The sequence below is a fragment of the Polypterus senegalus genome, chromosome 14 (genome assembly GCF_016835505.1).
Source record: "Polypterus senegalus isolate Bchr_013 chromosome 14, ASM1683550v1, whole genome shotgun sequence".
NCBI lineage: Eukaryota > Metazoa > Chordata > Cladistia > Polypteriformes > Polypteridae > Polypterus > Polypterus senegalus.
The window spans coordinates 15,785,183-15,803,102 of NC_053167.1; the positions used below are offsets into that span (position 1 = coordinate 15,785,183).

The 17,920-nt window shown below is 36.5% G+C and overlaps 1 protein-coding gene across 5 annotated transcripts in view; it reads left to right on the forward strand.

Moving 5' to 3' along the window:
- bcas1 (brain enriched myelin associated protein 1) overlaps positions 1–17,920 on the forward strand; it is a 108,698-nt gene that overhangs the window by 71,443 nt on the left and 19,335 nt on the right. For all 5 annotated transcript variants that reach the window (XM_039734470.1, XM_039734474.1, XM_039734471.1 and 2 more), the window contains exons 6-7: positions 43–102; positions 8,865–9,086. In XM_039734470.1, coding sequence (XP_039590404.1) covers positions 43–102; positions 8,865–9,086 — 282 coding nt within the window. The remainder of the gene's footprint in view (positions 1–42; positions 103–8,864; positions 9,087–17,920) is intronic.

Below are 17,920 nucleotides of genomic sequence, written 5' to 3' on the forward strand. Positions count from 1 at the left end.
TACAACATCATGCAGGCTAATGTTGTCTTCTCTGTATTCTAGGTTTCTCCAAGTAAAACATCTAAATCAGACAATGAAGCCCTGGACACTTCAAAGGAAAAGGTTAGTTTTTTTTGTTTGTTTTGATCCCGGAGCGTAATTGCTAGGACATTTTGAAGAAGTTCTTCATTGGCAAATTAAAGTGACTAAAAGATTCTGTTATCATAGGTCATGGTTTCTATGCAAATATGTCTTGTCACACTTCTTTGCTCACCATGCTCATATCTAAGTATGTCAACAGAGTAATAGAAAGGGGACTAAAGCTTACAATAATTGTGTGCCATTTGACAAATAAACAAAAGGGAGATGTAAATGTAAAGCATGGTCTCTCTGGGTCTTCTCTTTTCTGGGTTCAAGAACTTCCTCTGGAATTTCTGAGGTCCTTTTCCCAGAGCTACCTTTGATGGTAATGGGTTTCTCTTCAATCCCAAGCTTCAGTTTCCACTTATGCAACGTGGTCCAAATATAATTTATAGCAACCGCCCTATGTCACCTGGCTACCTGGGGGTCTTCTTTTAAAATGCCTTCCGTTCCCTAATGTTTTACTTCCATGCTGATAGAATAATTATTTCTGAGGTACTTCCTCCCCAGGCATAGACTTTAAAAGCAAATGTTAATCATCATATGCACAAACTGCACTTGTCACAAGCATATCTTCAGGGTCAATAAAATTCTATTTAATTAATTTCCAGAATGTCAGTTCCAGGCATTAAACAGGTTGAAATCTAAGTAATCAACATAGACCTCAGCGTTAACATTTACAGTGCACCATGCAATGCATATGTTTCTGTTATATGCCATTTGTTATGGGAATCGTAAAAGCAGTGTTAAGTGTTGTTGATGGACCATCTATTGGCATGACAGACACTCAGACACAGGCATTTATCCTTTTATTAAAGTGGATAACACAGTGAAAGTAGTTTGGTTAAGTGGATTTTGAATGTTCTCATATATAACTCGAATAAGATAACCACATTTTATTTTATTTGTCCTTACTTAAAAATTATTACTTAAAATAGTTGATGTAGCCTCCTTAGCATTACATTTTTTCTCAAAACACATAATGAAAGCATTGTATTTTTTGGTTTGAAAAATCTTTGTACCATAAAACGTGCAAAACACGAAGTCAGAAGTGTAGAAAGTATAATAATGATACAAATAATAGTAATATCCATCCATTATCCAACCTGCTATATCCTAACTACAGGGTCACAGGAGTCTGCTGGAGCCAATCCCAGCCAACACAGGGAGCAAGGCAGGAAACAAACCCTGGGCAGGGCGCCAGCCCACCGCATATAATAGTAATAATGATGAGCAATTATAATAAAGGGAAGAACAACACACTGCATATGTTTCGAGTGAGGCAAGTGTCACATATGAATTCCCAGAATCACATTCGGTTTCACTGGATTTCACTGCATGAAAACAGATTCACTTTGTCTTCGCTGCTGATGAGAGGCATTTCTTACGAGATGCCATTAGGCTAGGAGAAGATGCGTCTACACCATTGCCCAGGTAACACTTAGGCCTGACACGTACACAAGATATGCCTATATCATTGCCTGAGTAACACTTGGCACTAATGCTGTTGGCACTTTTACAGTCCAAGTAAACTTTGGGTCTTACGTGAGATGTGTCTATACCGCTGACCTGTTTTTACAGCCCAAGTGATGCTCGGGTATAACACTAAGGAGGTTAAGCAGAACCAGATTACTCTTTTTAGTCGTCTTGGTAAAAGTAACCACTACAATTGGTCCTGACTTAATATGCAATGCCTATAAAAAGTAATTCACCTCTTGGAACTTTTCACATTTTATTGTTATACAATATTTAGTCCACTTTGGATTTAAATGATTTTTTTCCACATTGACCAGCTGAAAAAGACACTTTAATGTCAAAATGAAAATAGATCTCTCCAAAGTGAACTAAAATATTTATACATGTAAAATATAAACACTACATAAGTGTTTTCCATTTTTAATATGACATACCTAAATCATCACTGGGGCAGCTAATTGGTTTTGGAAGTTACAGAATTAGTTCAATGGAGATCATCTGTCTGTAGTCAAAGGGGTTTCAATTGGCTGGAGTTTAAGTGCACCTCTATGTGGAAGGTCGAGTTTGTGGTGAGACAGTATGGTGGCATAACCTACACAATAAAGACAGAAGAACACTCAGAGCAGCTCCGTGAATAGGTAATTGAAAAGAACACATCAGGGGATGGAGACATGAAAATGTTCAAGTCATTAAATATCCCTTAGGGTCCAGAAAAATCAGTTATTTAAGAAATGTAAAGGGTATGGCACAGCAGTATGTCTGCTACAGCAGGCCAGCCTCAAAAACGGAATGATAGTGCAAGAGGAAGGCTAGTAAGGGAGGACACCAAAAGACCTCTGAGAAGGAGTTACAAGCTCTAGTACATATGACTGGAGAGACTGTTCACATGACCATGTACTTCACCAGTCACAGTGTTATGGGAAAGTATGCCCAAGAAAGACATTTCAGCTATGTTTGTCAAAGGCACATTGGGGACTCCAACGTCAGCTGGAAGAAAGTTCTGTGGTCTGATTAGAAAAAAATTAAACGTTTTGGCCATCAGACCAAACACCATGTTTGAACAGTGCAGATTATCAAAAACACGCCATCCCCACCATTGAATTATGGAGGTGGCAGCATTATGCTGCAGGCTCTGGAAGGCTTGTGAGGTTAGAGAATAAAATAAATGCAACAAGATATAGGGAAATACCTAATGTAGTTTGCAAGAAACCTGTGCCTTGGAAGAAGATTTATTTTACAGCAAGACCATGAGCCCAAGCAAATAGGCAAAGCTACACAGGACTGACTTATAAACAACAATGTTAGTCTTGGAGTTCAACTGAAAATTGTGGGCAGACTTGAAGAAAGGTGTTCTCTTATGTTTCCTGTGCAACCTGACAGAGCTTGAGCAGTTTTGAAAAGAAGAATAAGGAAAAAAGGAAATGTGCAGATGTGCAAAGTTTATGATGACCTGTATACAAAGACTCGAGATTGTCATGGCTGTCAAAGGAGCATCTACTAAATACTGACTTGAAGATGGTGAATACTTAAGTGATCAATCAGTTGGTGCTTTGTGTTAGTAATGAATTTAGACCAATTAGCAGAAATCTGGTTTAGAGTTCTGTTCTGTCAATCAGTGTCAAAATATCAGATTAGAGAGAGAGAGAGATTCAGAGTGACACCCAGTTTTGTTTGATTGAGACATGATTCTGGCTCTTTATTTTATAAGGTGACTATCCTGATATTACACACCATACTCACAGAAATGATAAAAAAATAAAACCATCATGTAGTATGAACACATCAAAATAAAGCAAAAATACTAACACTTCCTTACTGGTACACCACACCTTAAAGGTAATTATAAATTAACACATAAGTTGAAATGTATGTCAGAATTAGCATTTTAAAATACTTTTCATCAATATGTGACATCCTTAACCATTTCATGAACTACATTAGCTTGACCTCTTATCTATAATCAAACCTCATCTAAAAATCACATGCTTATGGTGCTACTGGAAAACCATACATGGTGTGCTATAACAGGTGTAAAAACATCCAGAGGGCTCCAAAACGTAGTCCTGTCTGATTATAGCCATTTAATTGTAAATATGACAACTAATGGTTGCTGTGAATGTAGCATGCCAGAAAATCTAATTAACTCAATAGATAGCCATGTTGATTCTTATTCAGGCTGGCCGCATTGCATATGGGTGCAGACTCTTCTTTATCACAAAGAATACATTGTACATTTGGAGGAGTAGCTCACCGAGGTAGACAAGCCGATTCAGTCCTCCCGGTAAAGAGCAGAGGTGCGATGTTCGAGCACCGTCCACTCCAGCCGTGATAAGAGGCCAAACCATTTCTTAGGGCAGAGTTTTGGCTCTGAGGCTAAGGATCTATGCTGGTATCCAGAAGGTTGCTGGTTCAAATCCCCGTCACTGCCAAAGAGATCCTACTCTGCTGGGCCCTTGAGCAAGACCCTTAACCTGTAATTGTTCCGGGGTGCTGTACAATGGCTGACCCTGTGCTCTGACCCCAAGGTGTATGCAAAAAACTAGTAAATTCCTAATACAAGAAATTGTGTAAGGCGAAATAAAAAACAAAAACCTTTCTTCCATTGTTTTCAGCTTCTGTGTTTTGTGTTTTTGTTCTATAGCTATCCTTTCCATGTTGAGTAATTGTGTTTTATCTTACCATTATAGTTAGGTAAAAAAATATAACATTTGTTATTGAAGAGGTTTTTTGTAAATCTTATCAGTGGAATCCATCAGTTTATACTGGGGAGACAACACACTCAGATCAGTTCTCTCTTTTGACTGTGTTATAAAACATTAATGAAGTCTGAAGTGGCTTGCAATGTCACTCTGTCTTGTTTGTCACCTTTATACTCTCCAAGGGAATTTATTTCTGTATTGATAGATATGGCATGTATGGAACACAATTTCAGGAAAGTCAGGAAGCAAAATAATGTAATATAGTTTAATCCATGAAATGTCGAAATGATACAAAATCAGTGAATTCTAGACATTTTCAAATGAAAAGTTATAAAATGTTTCTATGTATTCAGCCACTGCATTCACTCTCTCTTTCTCTTTATTTATATATTGTATATGTACTGTAAATACTGTATACAGATACTAGCCAGGTATATTTGTAGAATGGGTTAAGGAAAGAAAGGAAGAGTGCATGTGTTTTTTAAATGGTGATGTAGTTTTTGGTCATCCACACTATCTCTCTATCATTGTCTCTGCTCTCATGACAGAAGCAGCATGCCACATTGCCTGGGTAAGCAATATTAGGCTGATACCCCAAGGGTCAAAATTTTGGGTTCCAAAGTAGTCTGTTTGTCCATGTGGCACTAAAGAACAACTATGCAAAATTTTGTCTAAATTTGTGAAATGGTGTAGGGCTCTAGCACTTGCTGTAAACCAGAAGATGGCACTGGTGTGCAAACTGAAGCACACAGGAAAAAAAAATCCATTGGGACCACCAGGGTCAATTTTTTGGGTTCCAATGTAGTTTAATTTGTTGTATGATCCTAGAGAGCACCTATGGAAAATTTGGTCCAGAATGGACAAAGGATGTAGAGTTGTATAGGGAGTATACCGATGAACAGACAAACTATTTTTTACATTTACTAGGGGGCTCTGCCTCCTGCTCGCTTCGCTTGCTAAACCCCTGGGCCGGCACTACACGCACGCAACTTTGAGGTTTAGCCGCTTGCATAATTTAAAAAAGTTGTTATTTTCATGGGAATTGTTACATATGCAAAATAAAACAAGCTATTTTACATTACAGCAATTAATTAACCATATTAAAAAATAGTAAAATGTAATAATTTGAAAGTAAATTATGTTTCATGTTGCATTTGAGTTTTTCGTTGCGTCATACAATTTTGTTCTGTTTGGCTTTAAAATTAACACACAAATATTTTTTAAACTACACTTTTTCAGTAAAAAAATGTTTTTATTAAATTTTCGTCAATATCGCATTGAATTTTAATTCTGTGGTTGGACTTACATTGTGACAACGCAACATATAACTGCCTGTGAGAGAATTTTGTTTCTTTTTCTCTAATAAATAAACCGACTTTTTCGAATGTTTGTCTCTGTGATTTGTTAATTGTCTTTGCAAAATCTTTTCTAATGGGAAACAGTTAACATTTTTAATAGGAATGACATATCAAGATCTCCTTTGTTGTCTAATCTTATCCGGGGAAGATGTACTACATTACCTTTCTTGGATACATCCTTCTTTCAACAGTAATTCCGGCATGGAAGTTGTAGTTATTCTTCAAAATATTGTAAGTTGATGCCTTCCGCACGATCACCACCAACTGTTTCAGCATAGTCTATTGATACGCATTTAACCAATTTGCCATGTAACCGATTGACAATTTTTGTGTTAATTCATTTGACTTCATTTTTTCTCAGTGCTAAGATTGCCTATGTACTCATTTCTTCTGTTGATATCAGAATATAATTCATCAATAAGATTTGGGCATAATAAGCCTTCTTTAATTGAAAACTTAAAGTGAGGAAAATGTAAAAATGTATAAGAGCTCATGTCAAAAATCTTATTACAGGATTTTTTTATATAATAGAGAAATTTATATAAATATATAAATGAAATGTTATATATATAGCTCAGTGCATTGCAGGGTCTGTTAATGCACAGACACAAACCCTTGGAATTGTTAGTTATCCCAAGATGCAGATATTTCAGAATTTTAAAGAAAAAAAATAGGAGAATCCACACAGACACAAAGAAGAAGGTGAAAACAGCAACCAAATGTAGAATTTGGAGCAGCACTATTATTATTTTTTGGCTGATGTGTTTATCCAAAGATGCTCACAACATCTGAAATACATTTGGTTACATTTCTTGTTTGGTTTGCCAACTAACTACTGCCTGTGATAAGAAAAAATGTCTCTAAGCTTTTAAACCCATGTCATAAATCCAATGTAGAGCTGCAAAACAATACAATGCATGCAAATATTGATAAAAAGTGAGAAACTCTTAATTGAACACATGTTATTAATTTTATTTTTTTCTTGGGAGAAAAAATCAAGAGCATTCTTCTTTCGTTTCAATGAAGCAAAAATAATTCAGAGATAAGCACTTGCAATTTCTTCTTCCTCAATGAGTATCGGAGGAGCAATTAATTATTTAATGCAACCACAAATCATACACTAGAAGAACTAGCAGTAATGAAAGCAGTAGAAAAGATAGTGTTGATTGTGCATATGAAAAAAACAAAACAAAAGAAAAACAAATGAACTCTTTATTTTTCAAGTCATAAATGGCCACATTCAGCACACTGCAGGATTAAAGACAATGCTTAATTAAACATTCAGACAGCACAATTTTCTCTTTTTGCCTGTCAAGACAAGTAAGGGAATGGTGTGGTCAACATAGTCATCCTCCATTACATTTCACAGCAGTAAAGAAGCATCTGAGGCAGAGCAGCCACTTGTTCCTGGACTGCAATTTTTATATTTCTGGTCTTCCACAAATTGATTAAATGTAAAGGTAACTAAAATGCCTTATTTTTTGTATAACATTTTGCAATCTTAAAAGAACACACCACAAAGTGCTCAGAACAAAAACAAACAGGACCTAATTTATTAAATAATAGTAGTATTGTCAGTCTAATGTCTTCACTGGCAAGTAGCAGGTGTAGTTTCAAAGATCAGCCTGCTCGCTGTCTATATAGAGTCTGAGATCTTCTGGTGAGGACAATTGATGACTCTAAAGTGTTCTGGTGGTGTGGATTGTGCAGGCATGTTTTGGCCCACCATTTAATGTTGACTCGTAACTTCAGCCAATTCTGTTGGAATAAATTCTAGCCCTGCATAGTCATAACTTGGGGAAGAAAATTAAATTAACAAATTCCAAAATAAGAAGTCACATTATAGAACCCACTATGCAGAAATCTAAAATTTGTAAGGCCTTCATTTATCTGTCTTTTTAAAATTCTGACACATGTGCAATACCAACGTAGCATTACAGCAGCATCATCAGATTTGTGGATGATACCACCGTGGTGTTTCTCATCTCTTGGGGTAATAAGTCTGCTTATTGGGACAAAATGGAATGATTGTCTTGGTGGTGCAGTGACGACAATCTGGTTCTCAACACCACCAAAACCAAGGAGCTGATCATCGACTTTAAGAGGAAGAAAACAAATATTCAGCCACTTTTCAATGGGCATTGTGTTGAGAGGGTCTCAAACTTCCGGTTTCTGGGTGTGCACATAGAGGAGGACCTGAATTGGAACACTAACACCACAGATCTGGTAAAGAAATGACAGCAGAGAGTTTATTCCCTGAGGATCCTCAGGAAGAACCATTTTACCTAAAAACTGTGCAAGTCCTTCTACTGTTGCTCCATAGAGAGATGCGTGGTTTGCCAGCTGCACAGCATCAGAGAAGAAAGTGCTCCAGACGGTCATCACCTCAGAGGGTCACCCTGAAGATCTTTGGATGATCTCTCCCATTCTTGGAAGATCTTTGCAGTTCCTGCTGCCTGAAAAAGGCCCAGAGCATAATTAAAGATCCATCATTAGCCAATGAATGTGAATGTCTAGAATGTGAAAGATATATTGTTATGTAGCATAATGTTTGTTTTGCTTTTCCACCTTTTGAATCCCTTCTATAAATTTTCATATTTATGTTTCTGTAGTTTTATCATTTCTTGTTGTTTTACATTAATATGATGGCATCCAATTTTGTTGTACTTGTGCAATGACAATAAAGATATTCATTCATTCATCCATTCATTCAATGCATTCTTAGATGTGTGATACTAAAAGAGAAAGACTTCATAAATCATGGATGAAAACAATAGGAAAATTATTATCAAAAATTAAATTAATTACAGTGTGTGTTTACTAAAGCCAATCAAACAGCAGGTCAAATAAAACATGGAGTTTCAACACACCTTAAAATTTACAGTGTCCCCTTATGAAATGCCTGACATGTTGTCACATGCAGTGCTAAATTATGGAAAAATATTAGGTGAACAGAAACTGTTTAAAGAAGAACAGCAGCTAAAACAAATAGGAAAGATTTGTTATATTTGCATATCCTGCAGGATGCTTCCTTTAAAAGAATATTTACTTTATTTGGTCTACAAAGTCTTAGTCACTTTTGTGTGTCAAAATCCACTCCCAAAATCAGTCTGCACATTGAGCGCCTCAGACAGAGTTCAGCTTTGAATTCTCTCATTCCTTGTTATATCAGTAAAAGTGACTTATCTGGAACGTCTTCCTTTTTCTTCAGAAACGAGTGGAGGTATCAGCTGAGGCAACAACCAAACCTGAGAAGGAGCAAAAGCCAACAAAAATTGAAAAAGCTCAAGGAAGTCAGCCAAGTACTCAGAAATCAGGTAAACCTGAAGCCATGTCTGAAAGTGCTGCAGTAAAGGAACCTGATGTCCTGGCAAAGCAGAAAGGGGACAAGGAGCCCACCTCTAGTCCATTCATCAAGCTCTTCAGACAAAAGGTATTCAAATTTATCTATCTATCTATCTATCTATCTATCTATCTATCTATCTATCTATCTATCTATCTATCTATCTATCTATCTATCTATCTATCTATCTATCTATCTACTCCTTTAGTATTGATCCACATTTAACTTGGTTTATTCATCCATCAATTTGTCCATCCATTTATTAAAACTTTTTTTTCAGGGCAGGGTCACGAGGCAGCTGGAGCCTATTGTTATTATTATATTATATGATTATTTTTTTAGAAGTAGTAGTATTGTCACATGTACAAAATACAAATACAAAATACATACAATACACATTGCTACATTCTGGTGCCTTGATAATAATGAAGGTATTAAAATACTTTATAATTAGTATTATGATTTATTAGAATAAAGTAATAGCAATAAAAACAATGATGGTGATAAACAAATTAAGAAAATGGATGGCTGTTTGGTTGATTGATCTCTGGGATTACACACACACCTGTATTTGTTAGTGTTTTGCAGTGATCTTCTATCTTTATAAGTTCTGTACTTTGCATCTTATGCATCTTAGATTGCTCAATCATCCTAATCATCTTATTGTGGAAAATGCACTACATTACTAATAAAATAATGAATTTAAAAATAAAAAGGTACTAGATGTGTACCTGTGTAGATGTGTGCATGTACAACAGCACTATCAATGTGAGCTCAGGCAGTGCAGCAAAGTGTGCAGGTTCAACCGCTCTGACTCACTTTATGAAATCTAACCAAATTGATTAGCTTTCCTCAGCTCCATTGGTAGAACGATACTGCATATAAACAATTAAAGCTGTTTTCGTGCTGTAAGGTTCCTTTGGGTGATAGTTGTCTTAGAAAGCTAAAATATACAGTAAATTAATGTTGTATTATTTGACAAGAGCTGATTTTTTTCCTGACAAACAAAATTAAAGTAAACATATACTGAACCTGACTAAAATAAAGAAAAACAAACAAGGTGCTTTATCTTCTTCAAAATATTTGCAAAGTAGGAAATACTACAGTGACTTCAATAAACTCTACATGACTTGGACAAAAAAGTTATCCAGAGCCTGGCTCAGAACAAAGCTTATCCATCATGGCGAGCCCAGGCAATGAAGCTCCTGACAGGACATGAGAATTTCAAAAGAAAGAAAGAAGGAAGGAAGGAAGGAAAGAAAGAAAATTAATATCCATATGCTTTCATCATCTCTTTTATTGTCTCTACATCATCTGTCTCTCTTCTAACTTCTAACGTCATATGGCAACTTAAACAAATGCATGATGAAGACTGTAAAATTTAAAAAACATTGTGTCACATGTACTTTATTGGTATTTCATCATGCTTGCATCTTGTGTGCAGTTTAAAGAAATATTTGAGAAGATAAACTGAACTTAAGTTGTGATCTCCATCCTTTATAAAAATTGCAAAGCACACCAGGTTGTCATTTTGAGTTGCCCAGCTGCCTCTCTTTGTCCTACAACATTGATTAAACTCAAAAACCCTATATTTATCACTGTTTTTGGTTCCTCCTATGCTTTCTAATGTTGCAGAAGTCTGCAAAGTTCTATGTAAAAATACCAATACAGATGTACTTGATAGCCATTTTTAGCATATTCTAAAATTTTCTAAGATTAGCTTGTACCACAGTTGCTCGTGTTGATCAGGAGACAGGAAAATGGAGAAAAGATGGTGCGAGGCAGTCAAAAGACCTTCATAGTCTTGTCCAGAAGTGGGTCACCTCATGTCAGCAAGACCTACAGCTGATACCTGAAGTCTGTGGCCTACACAGGCCTAAAAAATGTGGAAGTGCCTTTATAAGTTCACAATATATAATAAAGTCCCAAACTTAACAAAAACGCCTTACAAAAGAGAGAAAATGTAAAAACTCAGGCTTGTATGCAAAATTCATATTGGGATCTTTATTAAGGATGGATTTATATAAAAAATAAGAAAACAGGGAAAATATAAGGCAAACATGGATTTGCCTAAAACGCAGTTTGTAGAAGAAGTCCTAATATACTTAACAGGATCAGAATCTACTAAAAACAAGCACAAAAAGATCCATGTGAACAAAATCAAGAAACAACAATAATTCCTTTAAATTCTAAACACAAAGCCAGTGCTTCACTGCTGGGCCTCTCTTCTGAATATAAAGGCAAAGGAAGAACCCAGTAGTAGTGACATCAGGATGGTCCCACCTACTGTGGCTCCACCCACAACTCACATGAAATGGCATACATTTAACGATGCAGAACATAAATAACAAATAAATCTAACAGAAGAGACATTAAAATATGAAAAATGATCCAAAATTAATAAAAACAATCATATAAAACATAATTATACATGGGGAAAGAAACCGTAGCTGTAGCACAGCCGTTCAGTTTTATTCACCCAGTTACAGAACCACTTTGTAATATCATCAAGAATCCTGTTACGTATGTGACAGTTGTCTGGTCACACTTGCAGGTAATCTACAACAACGACAACATTTATTTATATAGCACATTTTCATACAAAAAGTAGCTCAAAGTGCTTTACATAATAAAGAATAGAAAAATAAAAGACACAATAAGAAAACAAAATAAGTCAACATTAATTAACATTGAATAAGAGTAAGGTCCAATGGCAAGGGGGGACAGAAAAAACAAAAAAAAAACTCCAGACGGCTGGACAAAAAAATAAAATCTGCAGGGATTCCAGACCATGAGACCACCCAGTCCCCTCTGGGCATTCTACCTAACATAAGTGAAACAGTCCTCTTTGGATTTGAAGGACTTGATGATGCAGACACCAGTAAAATATCTGACTATGCCACCCAATTTTATTAAGAGACTGGGAACTTTTGAAATTTACCGATAATAGCACAAAGGTTTCTTTAAATTGGGCAGTGAGTGAACACACAATGAAACACACAGCAGCAATTTCAGGAAAAGAAACAGTAACGTCTATTACACAAGACAATATAAAGTACATTAAAAAGATAAACATAAAAATCTAACAATATCAGGGTAAAAACCCTTTTTTCAAAAAGCAAAGCACACAGTCTACACTCTAAAAGTCTCTAAATTAAAAACATGAAGTGGAGGATACAACCTTTAGTGGTGCAGAGTACAGTTTGTGCACTCTGTTACCTCAAACAAGTAATCGTCCAACTGTCCACCAGGCACTTGTTTCCCAACAGACGTTTTGTCATATCATTGAATCCCTGTCAGCATCTCTTCATTGTTCTCTTTTTCCGACTTTGGGCTCCTTGTATTGACCTATCCAAAGCCAGCCTTGATCGGTCCTTCCATGTGGTTTCCCTCTCTCACTGAACCCACAACCGGAGTCTTCTTGTGGAACTGTCTCTTCCGTCCTGGAGGTAAATGTTGCCGTCCTTGTGCCTCACGTCATACCAGCCACGTACCCTTGTCTGCCAGTGAGCCCCTGTGCTCTAGTGAGTGGTCTTGACAGCGTTCTCAGCAGACCGTCCCACATTCCAGTGCCTTCTCCTGCCCAGAAGTTTAAATCTGCTTCAGTCCCTGCCTAGATCAACAATGGCACATACCAAATTCCTGGGCTTAACAAATAATGTAAACACAGGTTAACAAAAAGTATTGTTGCCAACTATCAATGAGTACACATGCGCTGATTAGAAACCAATATCCCCAGCCATGTTAATTTCCAAGTCAGGTAAATACAAACATTTGCCAAGGATGGAACAGATCTGTTATTACAATTTTTTATCGTTTGTATGTTTAAGCAGTTCAAACTTCAAAGTGGGCGACTGTTTTGCAAAACAGCAAATACCAAATATCCTGTAGACAACCATCAGAATAATCAGTAACAGGATTATTCAAGAAATTTGCCTTTCAACTTATCACCCCAGTCCCAACAATGGGTGCCTATTGCCGCTTCATCTACTGATTTTTACATTTAATATTTACATGTTTCCTTGCCTAAGGGGGAAAAAAATCACCCAGTGTACAGAAAAAAATGTTCCCCTCTGAAACTTCAAATTCTGACACTTCTAATTTTCTTCAAAAGTTACTGAATTAAAATTTGTTTGAAAATTCATACAAAATTATACATAGGACTAGATTGTTACCTAGGAATCATAAGAATATGAAAATTTTTTTGCAAAAGGGAGAAGGCCTTGGCTAATAGCTTATCCTAATATCTTCTAATATCCCACCCAACTACTTTTTTAAAAGGTCTCATGGTCTCCATTTTAATATATGACTCATTAGTTTGATCCAGATTCCCATTAACCTTTATGTAAAGACGTGATTCCTGGTTTCTACCTTTAATGCACTTCTCTTTAATTTCCTCTGGTGTCCTTTAGATTCACTACAGCATATAACAACAAGTAATCTTTTTGATCTGTATTGATATCAAATTATAATACTGAAGACCTAGATCAAGTCCTAATTCACTCTTCTCTGTTCAAAACTACACAGGTTAACATATTATTAATGTAGAACAAGCAACTCAGACCCAGGATACTCTTGATTGCTCTTATCTGTTCAGTGTCTAGTTCTGCCAAGTCTGTTGTATCCAGAACTGCACATAATACTTCCTTTCTGATGTGGTCTAACAAGCCCATTGTATACTATGAGCATAATGTCCTGTAATTAATATTCAGACATTTTTGAAATATAAGTGAACATTTTACTTGCCCTTTATTTGCTTCTACACACTGACCGCAAGCTTGAAATATTGCATTCAAAGTCATATGACTTTCTTTTGTCTAGCACACTAGTTGATTGTTCAAAAATGTCTAGGCAATATTTTCCTAATTTTTAATATTGTTACGTATGATAGTTTGCATAATCTTATACAGGATGAAGTTGATCAGAAAGTTGTTATATTTGCCTTCTGATATAAGATTCTCAAACACACTTAACCCAGTTTAGGATTGTAGGGGGGCCAGAGCCTCACCAGCTACAGCAACATTGGAAAAAACGGAGGAATTGGCCTAGAATGGAAGGCAATCTAACACAAGACACACTCACACATTTACTTACACTTGCACAATGTATAGTTATTAATTTTCCCAAGCAAAACCCAAATTCACTTAGAATGAGTCCATGCAGATATTGACTAGGTAAAGGACTTAACTCTAAAAAACTAAAAATAACGATAATCACTGAACCTATCTGACATATTTGACATAGGCTTATTGCTCTGCAATTGCTAGGATATCATAGCTTTCTTTTCTTTTATTCATCTCATCTCGCAGATAATGGCTGCATCCATATTACTATGTTTTAATTTTTTTTTAGTTTTTAAACTAAAATAGCAATTTCAAATCGCTTTTGAAGTATCTTCATCCATACTAAAACAGCTAAAAACATATATGATGTAGAAGGTCACATGTACTATGTGTGCCGGTAGAAAATTCATTGAAAGGGATGGCAACACTGCCAACCAGGGGATAAGTGAAAAACTGCAGCGACCATTAGATGATTTACCTTTTGTGCATGTATGCAATATAATGCAGCATTCAAGCTGAACAAAACATCATTTTGATGTATACATATAAGCAACACAACCATGAAAGTGCCATGCAATGCAACACTTCTCTGTCTGCTTTAATGAAACATGTTTTTCTTCCATGAAGGGTGACTAATCAAGGAATGAGACGTTGTCATGAGCAGGATCTAATCATGGAAGGACTACATAATAAGTTTGATAAGAGTGTGCATTTTCAAAAGTCTACATTTTCACCAGTCTACATTGCAACGTTAAGCTGGCATTTTCAGAAGTATATGGCTCTGGAGTGTGTTTTGAAAAGTCTCCATTTCTGGGTTTTAAAAATGTCATGGTAGTGTGAACAAAGCCAGAATGTCTTAACCGTGTCTTTTCACTTCTGCCTTAGGTGTTCCATTTATTTATATATTTAATTGAAAACCATTTTTAGAAATATGTATTTAATTCCTGACAGTTTTTATCGAGGATGTTTAAATTGTCATTTAATGCTTATATACGGCAGGAGTATAGATTTTTATTTTATAACTATTTATTGATTTAGCCTCCACTACTATTTTTTTCTCACTTTCTCTCATCGAATTCTTCCTCCTTACGCCACACTCAATGACCCAATCGCCAGAAGTGACTTTTAAGCTCAGCCAGGAAGTACTTGCACAAGAAACCCCAGGAATCAGTTCTGGGGTCAGGAAAGGCATACGGATCTCCCAAGGCTATGCCTTTAGGACTCCCCCACATGGCTTAATTTAAACCAATAATTCTAGGTTATAGTCGTCTGATTATATGTCAATTGTCCACTTTCACTGGCATTAAGCTGCCATAAAAGTAACATAATGGGTTTCCCCTCTGTCACCTACTGCATTGGGGTACATTTGCCTCTCTGTATTTTCATGATATACCTTCCCTAATCTAGCACTTTACAGACGGCTGATTGAGTGGAACCAATGCATGCAAGTTTTTAGCCCTGTTTTCAAAGATTCTCAGTTAGTACACCACATCAAGATCAGAGTGAACCCTGCATCACTGTGCCCTCATGCGGCTAGAATATACTGTGTATCATGTTTATTATATTACTTAGTCTAGCAGGAGGAAGCATTCACTACATAGATAAGCAGGAAAAGTCTCCTTCCTTCTGCATGTGTATGGCTAATTGAAAAGATAAGCTTCACTATCACAATAATATTCTTCTTCCATATACATTAGTCACTGTAACTTGAAACAAAGCCCCTATTCTTGCTACTGAGGGGCTTGTATTACATTCAATTATTCATTCATCTGTTTACTAAGTTTGCTTATTCAAGAAGTGAGTCAAAGTAGATCAAAGTCAGTAGTGTCAGTACTGGGTGCAAACCTGAATTTGAAGTTGAACTTAAATGGTGTTGTCGACTGTGGGAACTCACTGTCCACAAAGAAATGATGGGATACCAACTGGGCCGCCCCTTTAAATATTTTCAGAGTGCCAAAATAAACAGGTGCTCGGATTAAGTGTAAAACTACAACAAAATATAAAAAGCTGGTCAAAATAAGGCAAAACTCAGGATGGTGCAATGCTCTGTAGAAGGTCGTAATTAGGATATGAGAGTCATTCTGTTGTCTGCTCTCTCTGGAATAAGACGACTCCTGCCGGGAGTTCCTCGACTTAATGTTGGAGGAGGCAGAGTTAGTTGCCAGTTAATTAGGCAGTTAGTCAGTTGCTCTCCTTGGGTAGTGTCTCCATACTGTGGGAGAAAGAAGAGATGACCCTGTCAGCGACATCGCTCCCTCGTGTCCCAGTGTAGAATTGTTTACTACTGATGAGTTCGGAAAGGCAAGCCTTATGTGCTCACACGTGACAACAGGTTACATTCCAGTACAGCACACTCAGCCATCATAATGCACATTACAAGATAGAAACACAATATAAAACATTTAAAAAAAAAATTCATTTGTTAATTTCTTACTCTGGGTATCTATTTGTAAAGGAAAGTATTTCTCCCTATTCTGTATATTTTTAATAATTTCATTCCTATTCCTTTTCCCAAAATATTGTAGGCCAATAAAAGGTCATGGGTAGAAAAGAAACCAGCCAGGCAACATTAAGAACAAACTTGTGTGGGATGTCGTGTCATCACATAGTCAACTCAAACATACGCCCCCACACTAAAGTCTATCAGGCAATTGTACAGAAACCAGTCAGTTAAGGAGGTATACTTGCCATGCCAGGTACCAATAGGTCATATAGGCTATATGCATACCGTACAGCTGACGTACTTCCAATCAAATCTCAGCCAGCTCAGTCACTTTCATTGTCCATACTGCAGTCGTGATTTTTGTTCAGTGGTGAAAATGTCAAAGAAAAAGAAGTGTAAGTTACAGCATACAGATAGTTCTACAGATGAACATTGTTGTGTCCCTTTTCAGGTTTCAGTAAGGACAACAAGATACTTAGTTTTCATATATTTCCCTCTGAAGCGAAAACCTGATATAATTGTATTGTTGCTATCTGCAGAGAGATTTACATTTTAGTCCCCATTCTCAAGTTTGTGGCTGGCATTTTAAAAAAGAGAATTTTCGTTAGCCAAGGTCTGAGATGGGGCAGCAACTGTTGAAAAAGGGAGCAACTCCTGCATTGTTTTTGTAGACGAATTGCTCCATTCCACTTTCAACCCCAGGGGTTTAGGAGAGTAGAAAGCAACTGATAGAGGATGACACACTAGGCGAGGAAGAGGATGGTAAAATCCACAAGGTCCATGACTATGCTTTGGCTCCTGCAGTTGTCCACCTAATGCTTGATGAAAATATGTCCCTCAAAGAGGAGATTCTCCAGCTGAGCAAACAAAGCAGTGTTTTGGAATTCACCGTTTTGTTTTCTCAGACAGAGACATTTGCTTTTTTACGAGGTAAGATGTCCAGAACACTCATGTTAATACACCCTGACAAAAGTCTTGTCGCTTCTCTATTTTGTAGAAACTCCTGCTATTAACCTGACTTTTAATTAATCAACTGGTGTTAGAAATAGCTCATATGAAAATCTAAAGCCCTCCCAAATGATGTTTAATGCACTGAAATAAATTAGTTTCACTGAAAAAAGATTTATCATTTAATGAAGACAGAAAGGTCAAATTTGGGCAAGACAAAAGTTTTGTCGCCTATACAGAAAATGAACAACTTTACTGCAAATCCAAAAATATGTCAGCAAATTAAGTAGTGGTGCTGTGAGATCCAAATTTATATATATTGAATGACTTCCATGCGCTTTAAGGACAGCATCCATGCGGTTTGGCTAGGATTCATACAATTTATTGATGAAGTCATCAGGAATAGCAAAGTCTTGCATGCCTCCTAGAGTTCATCAATATTCTTAGGTTTCGTCTTCCATGCTTTCTCT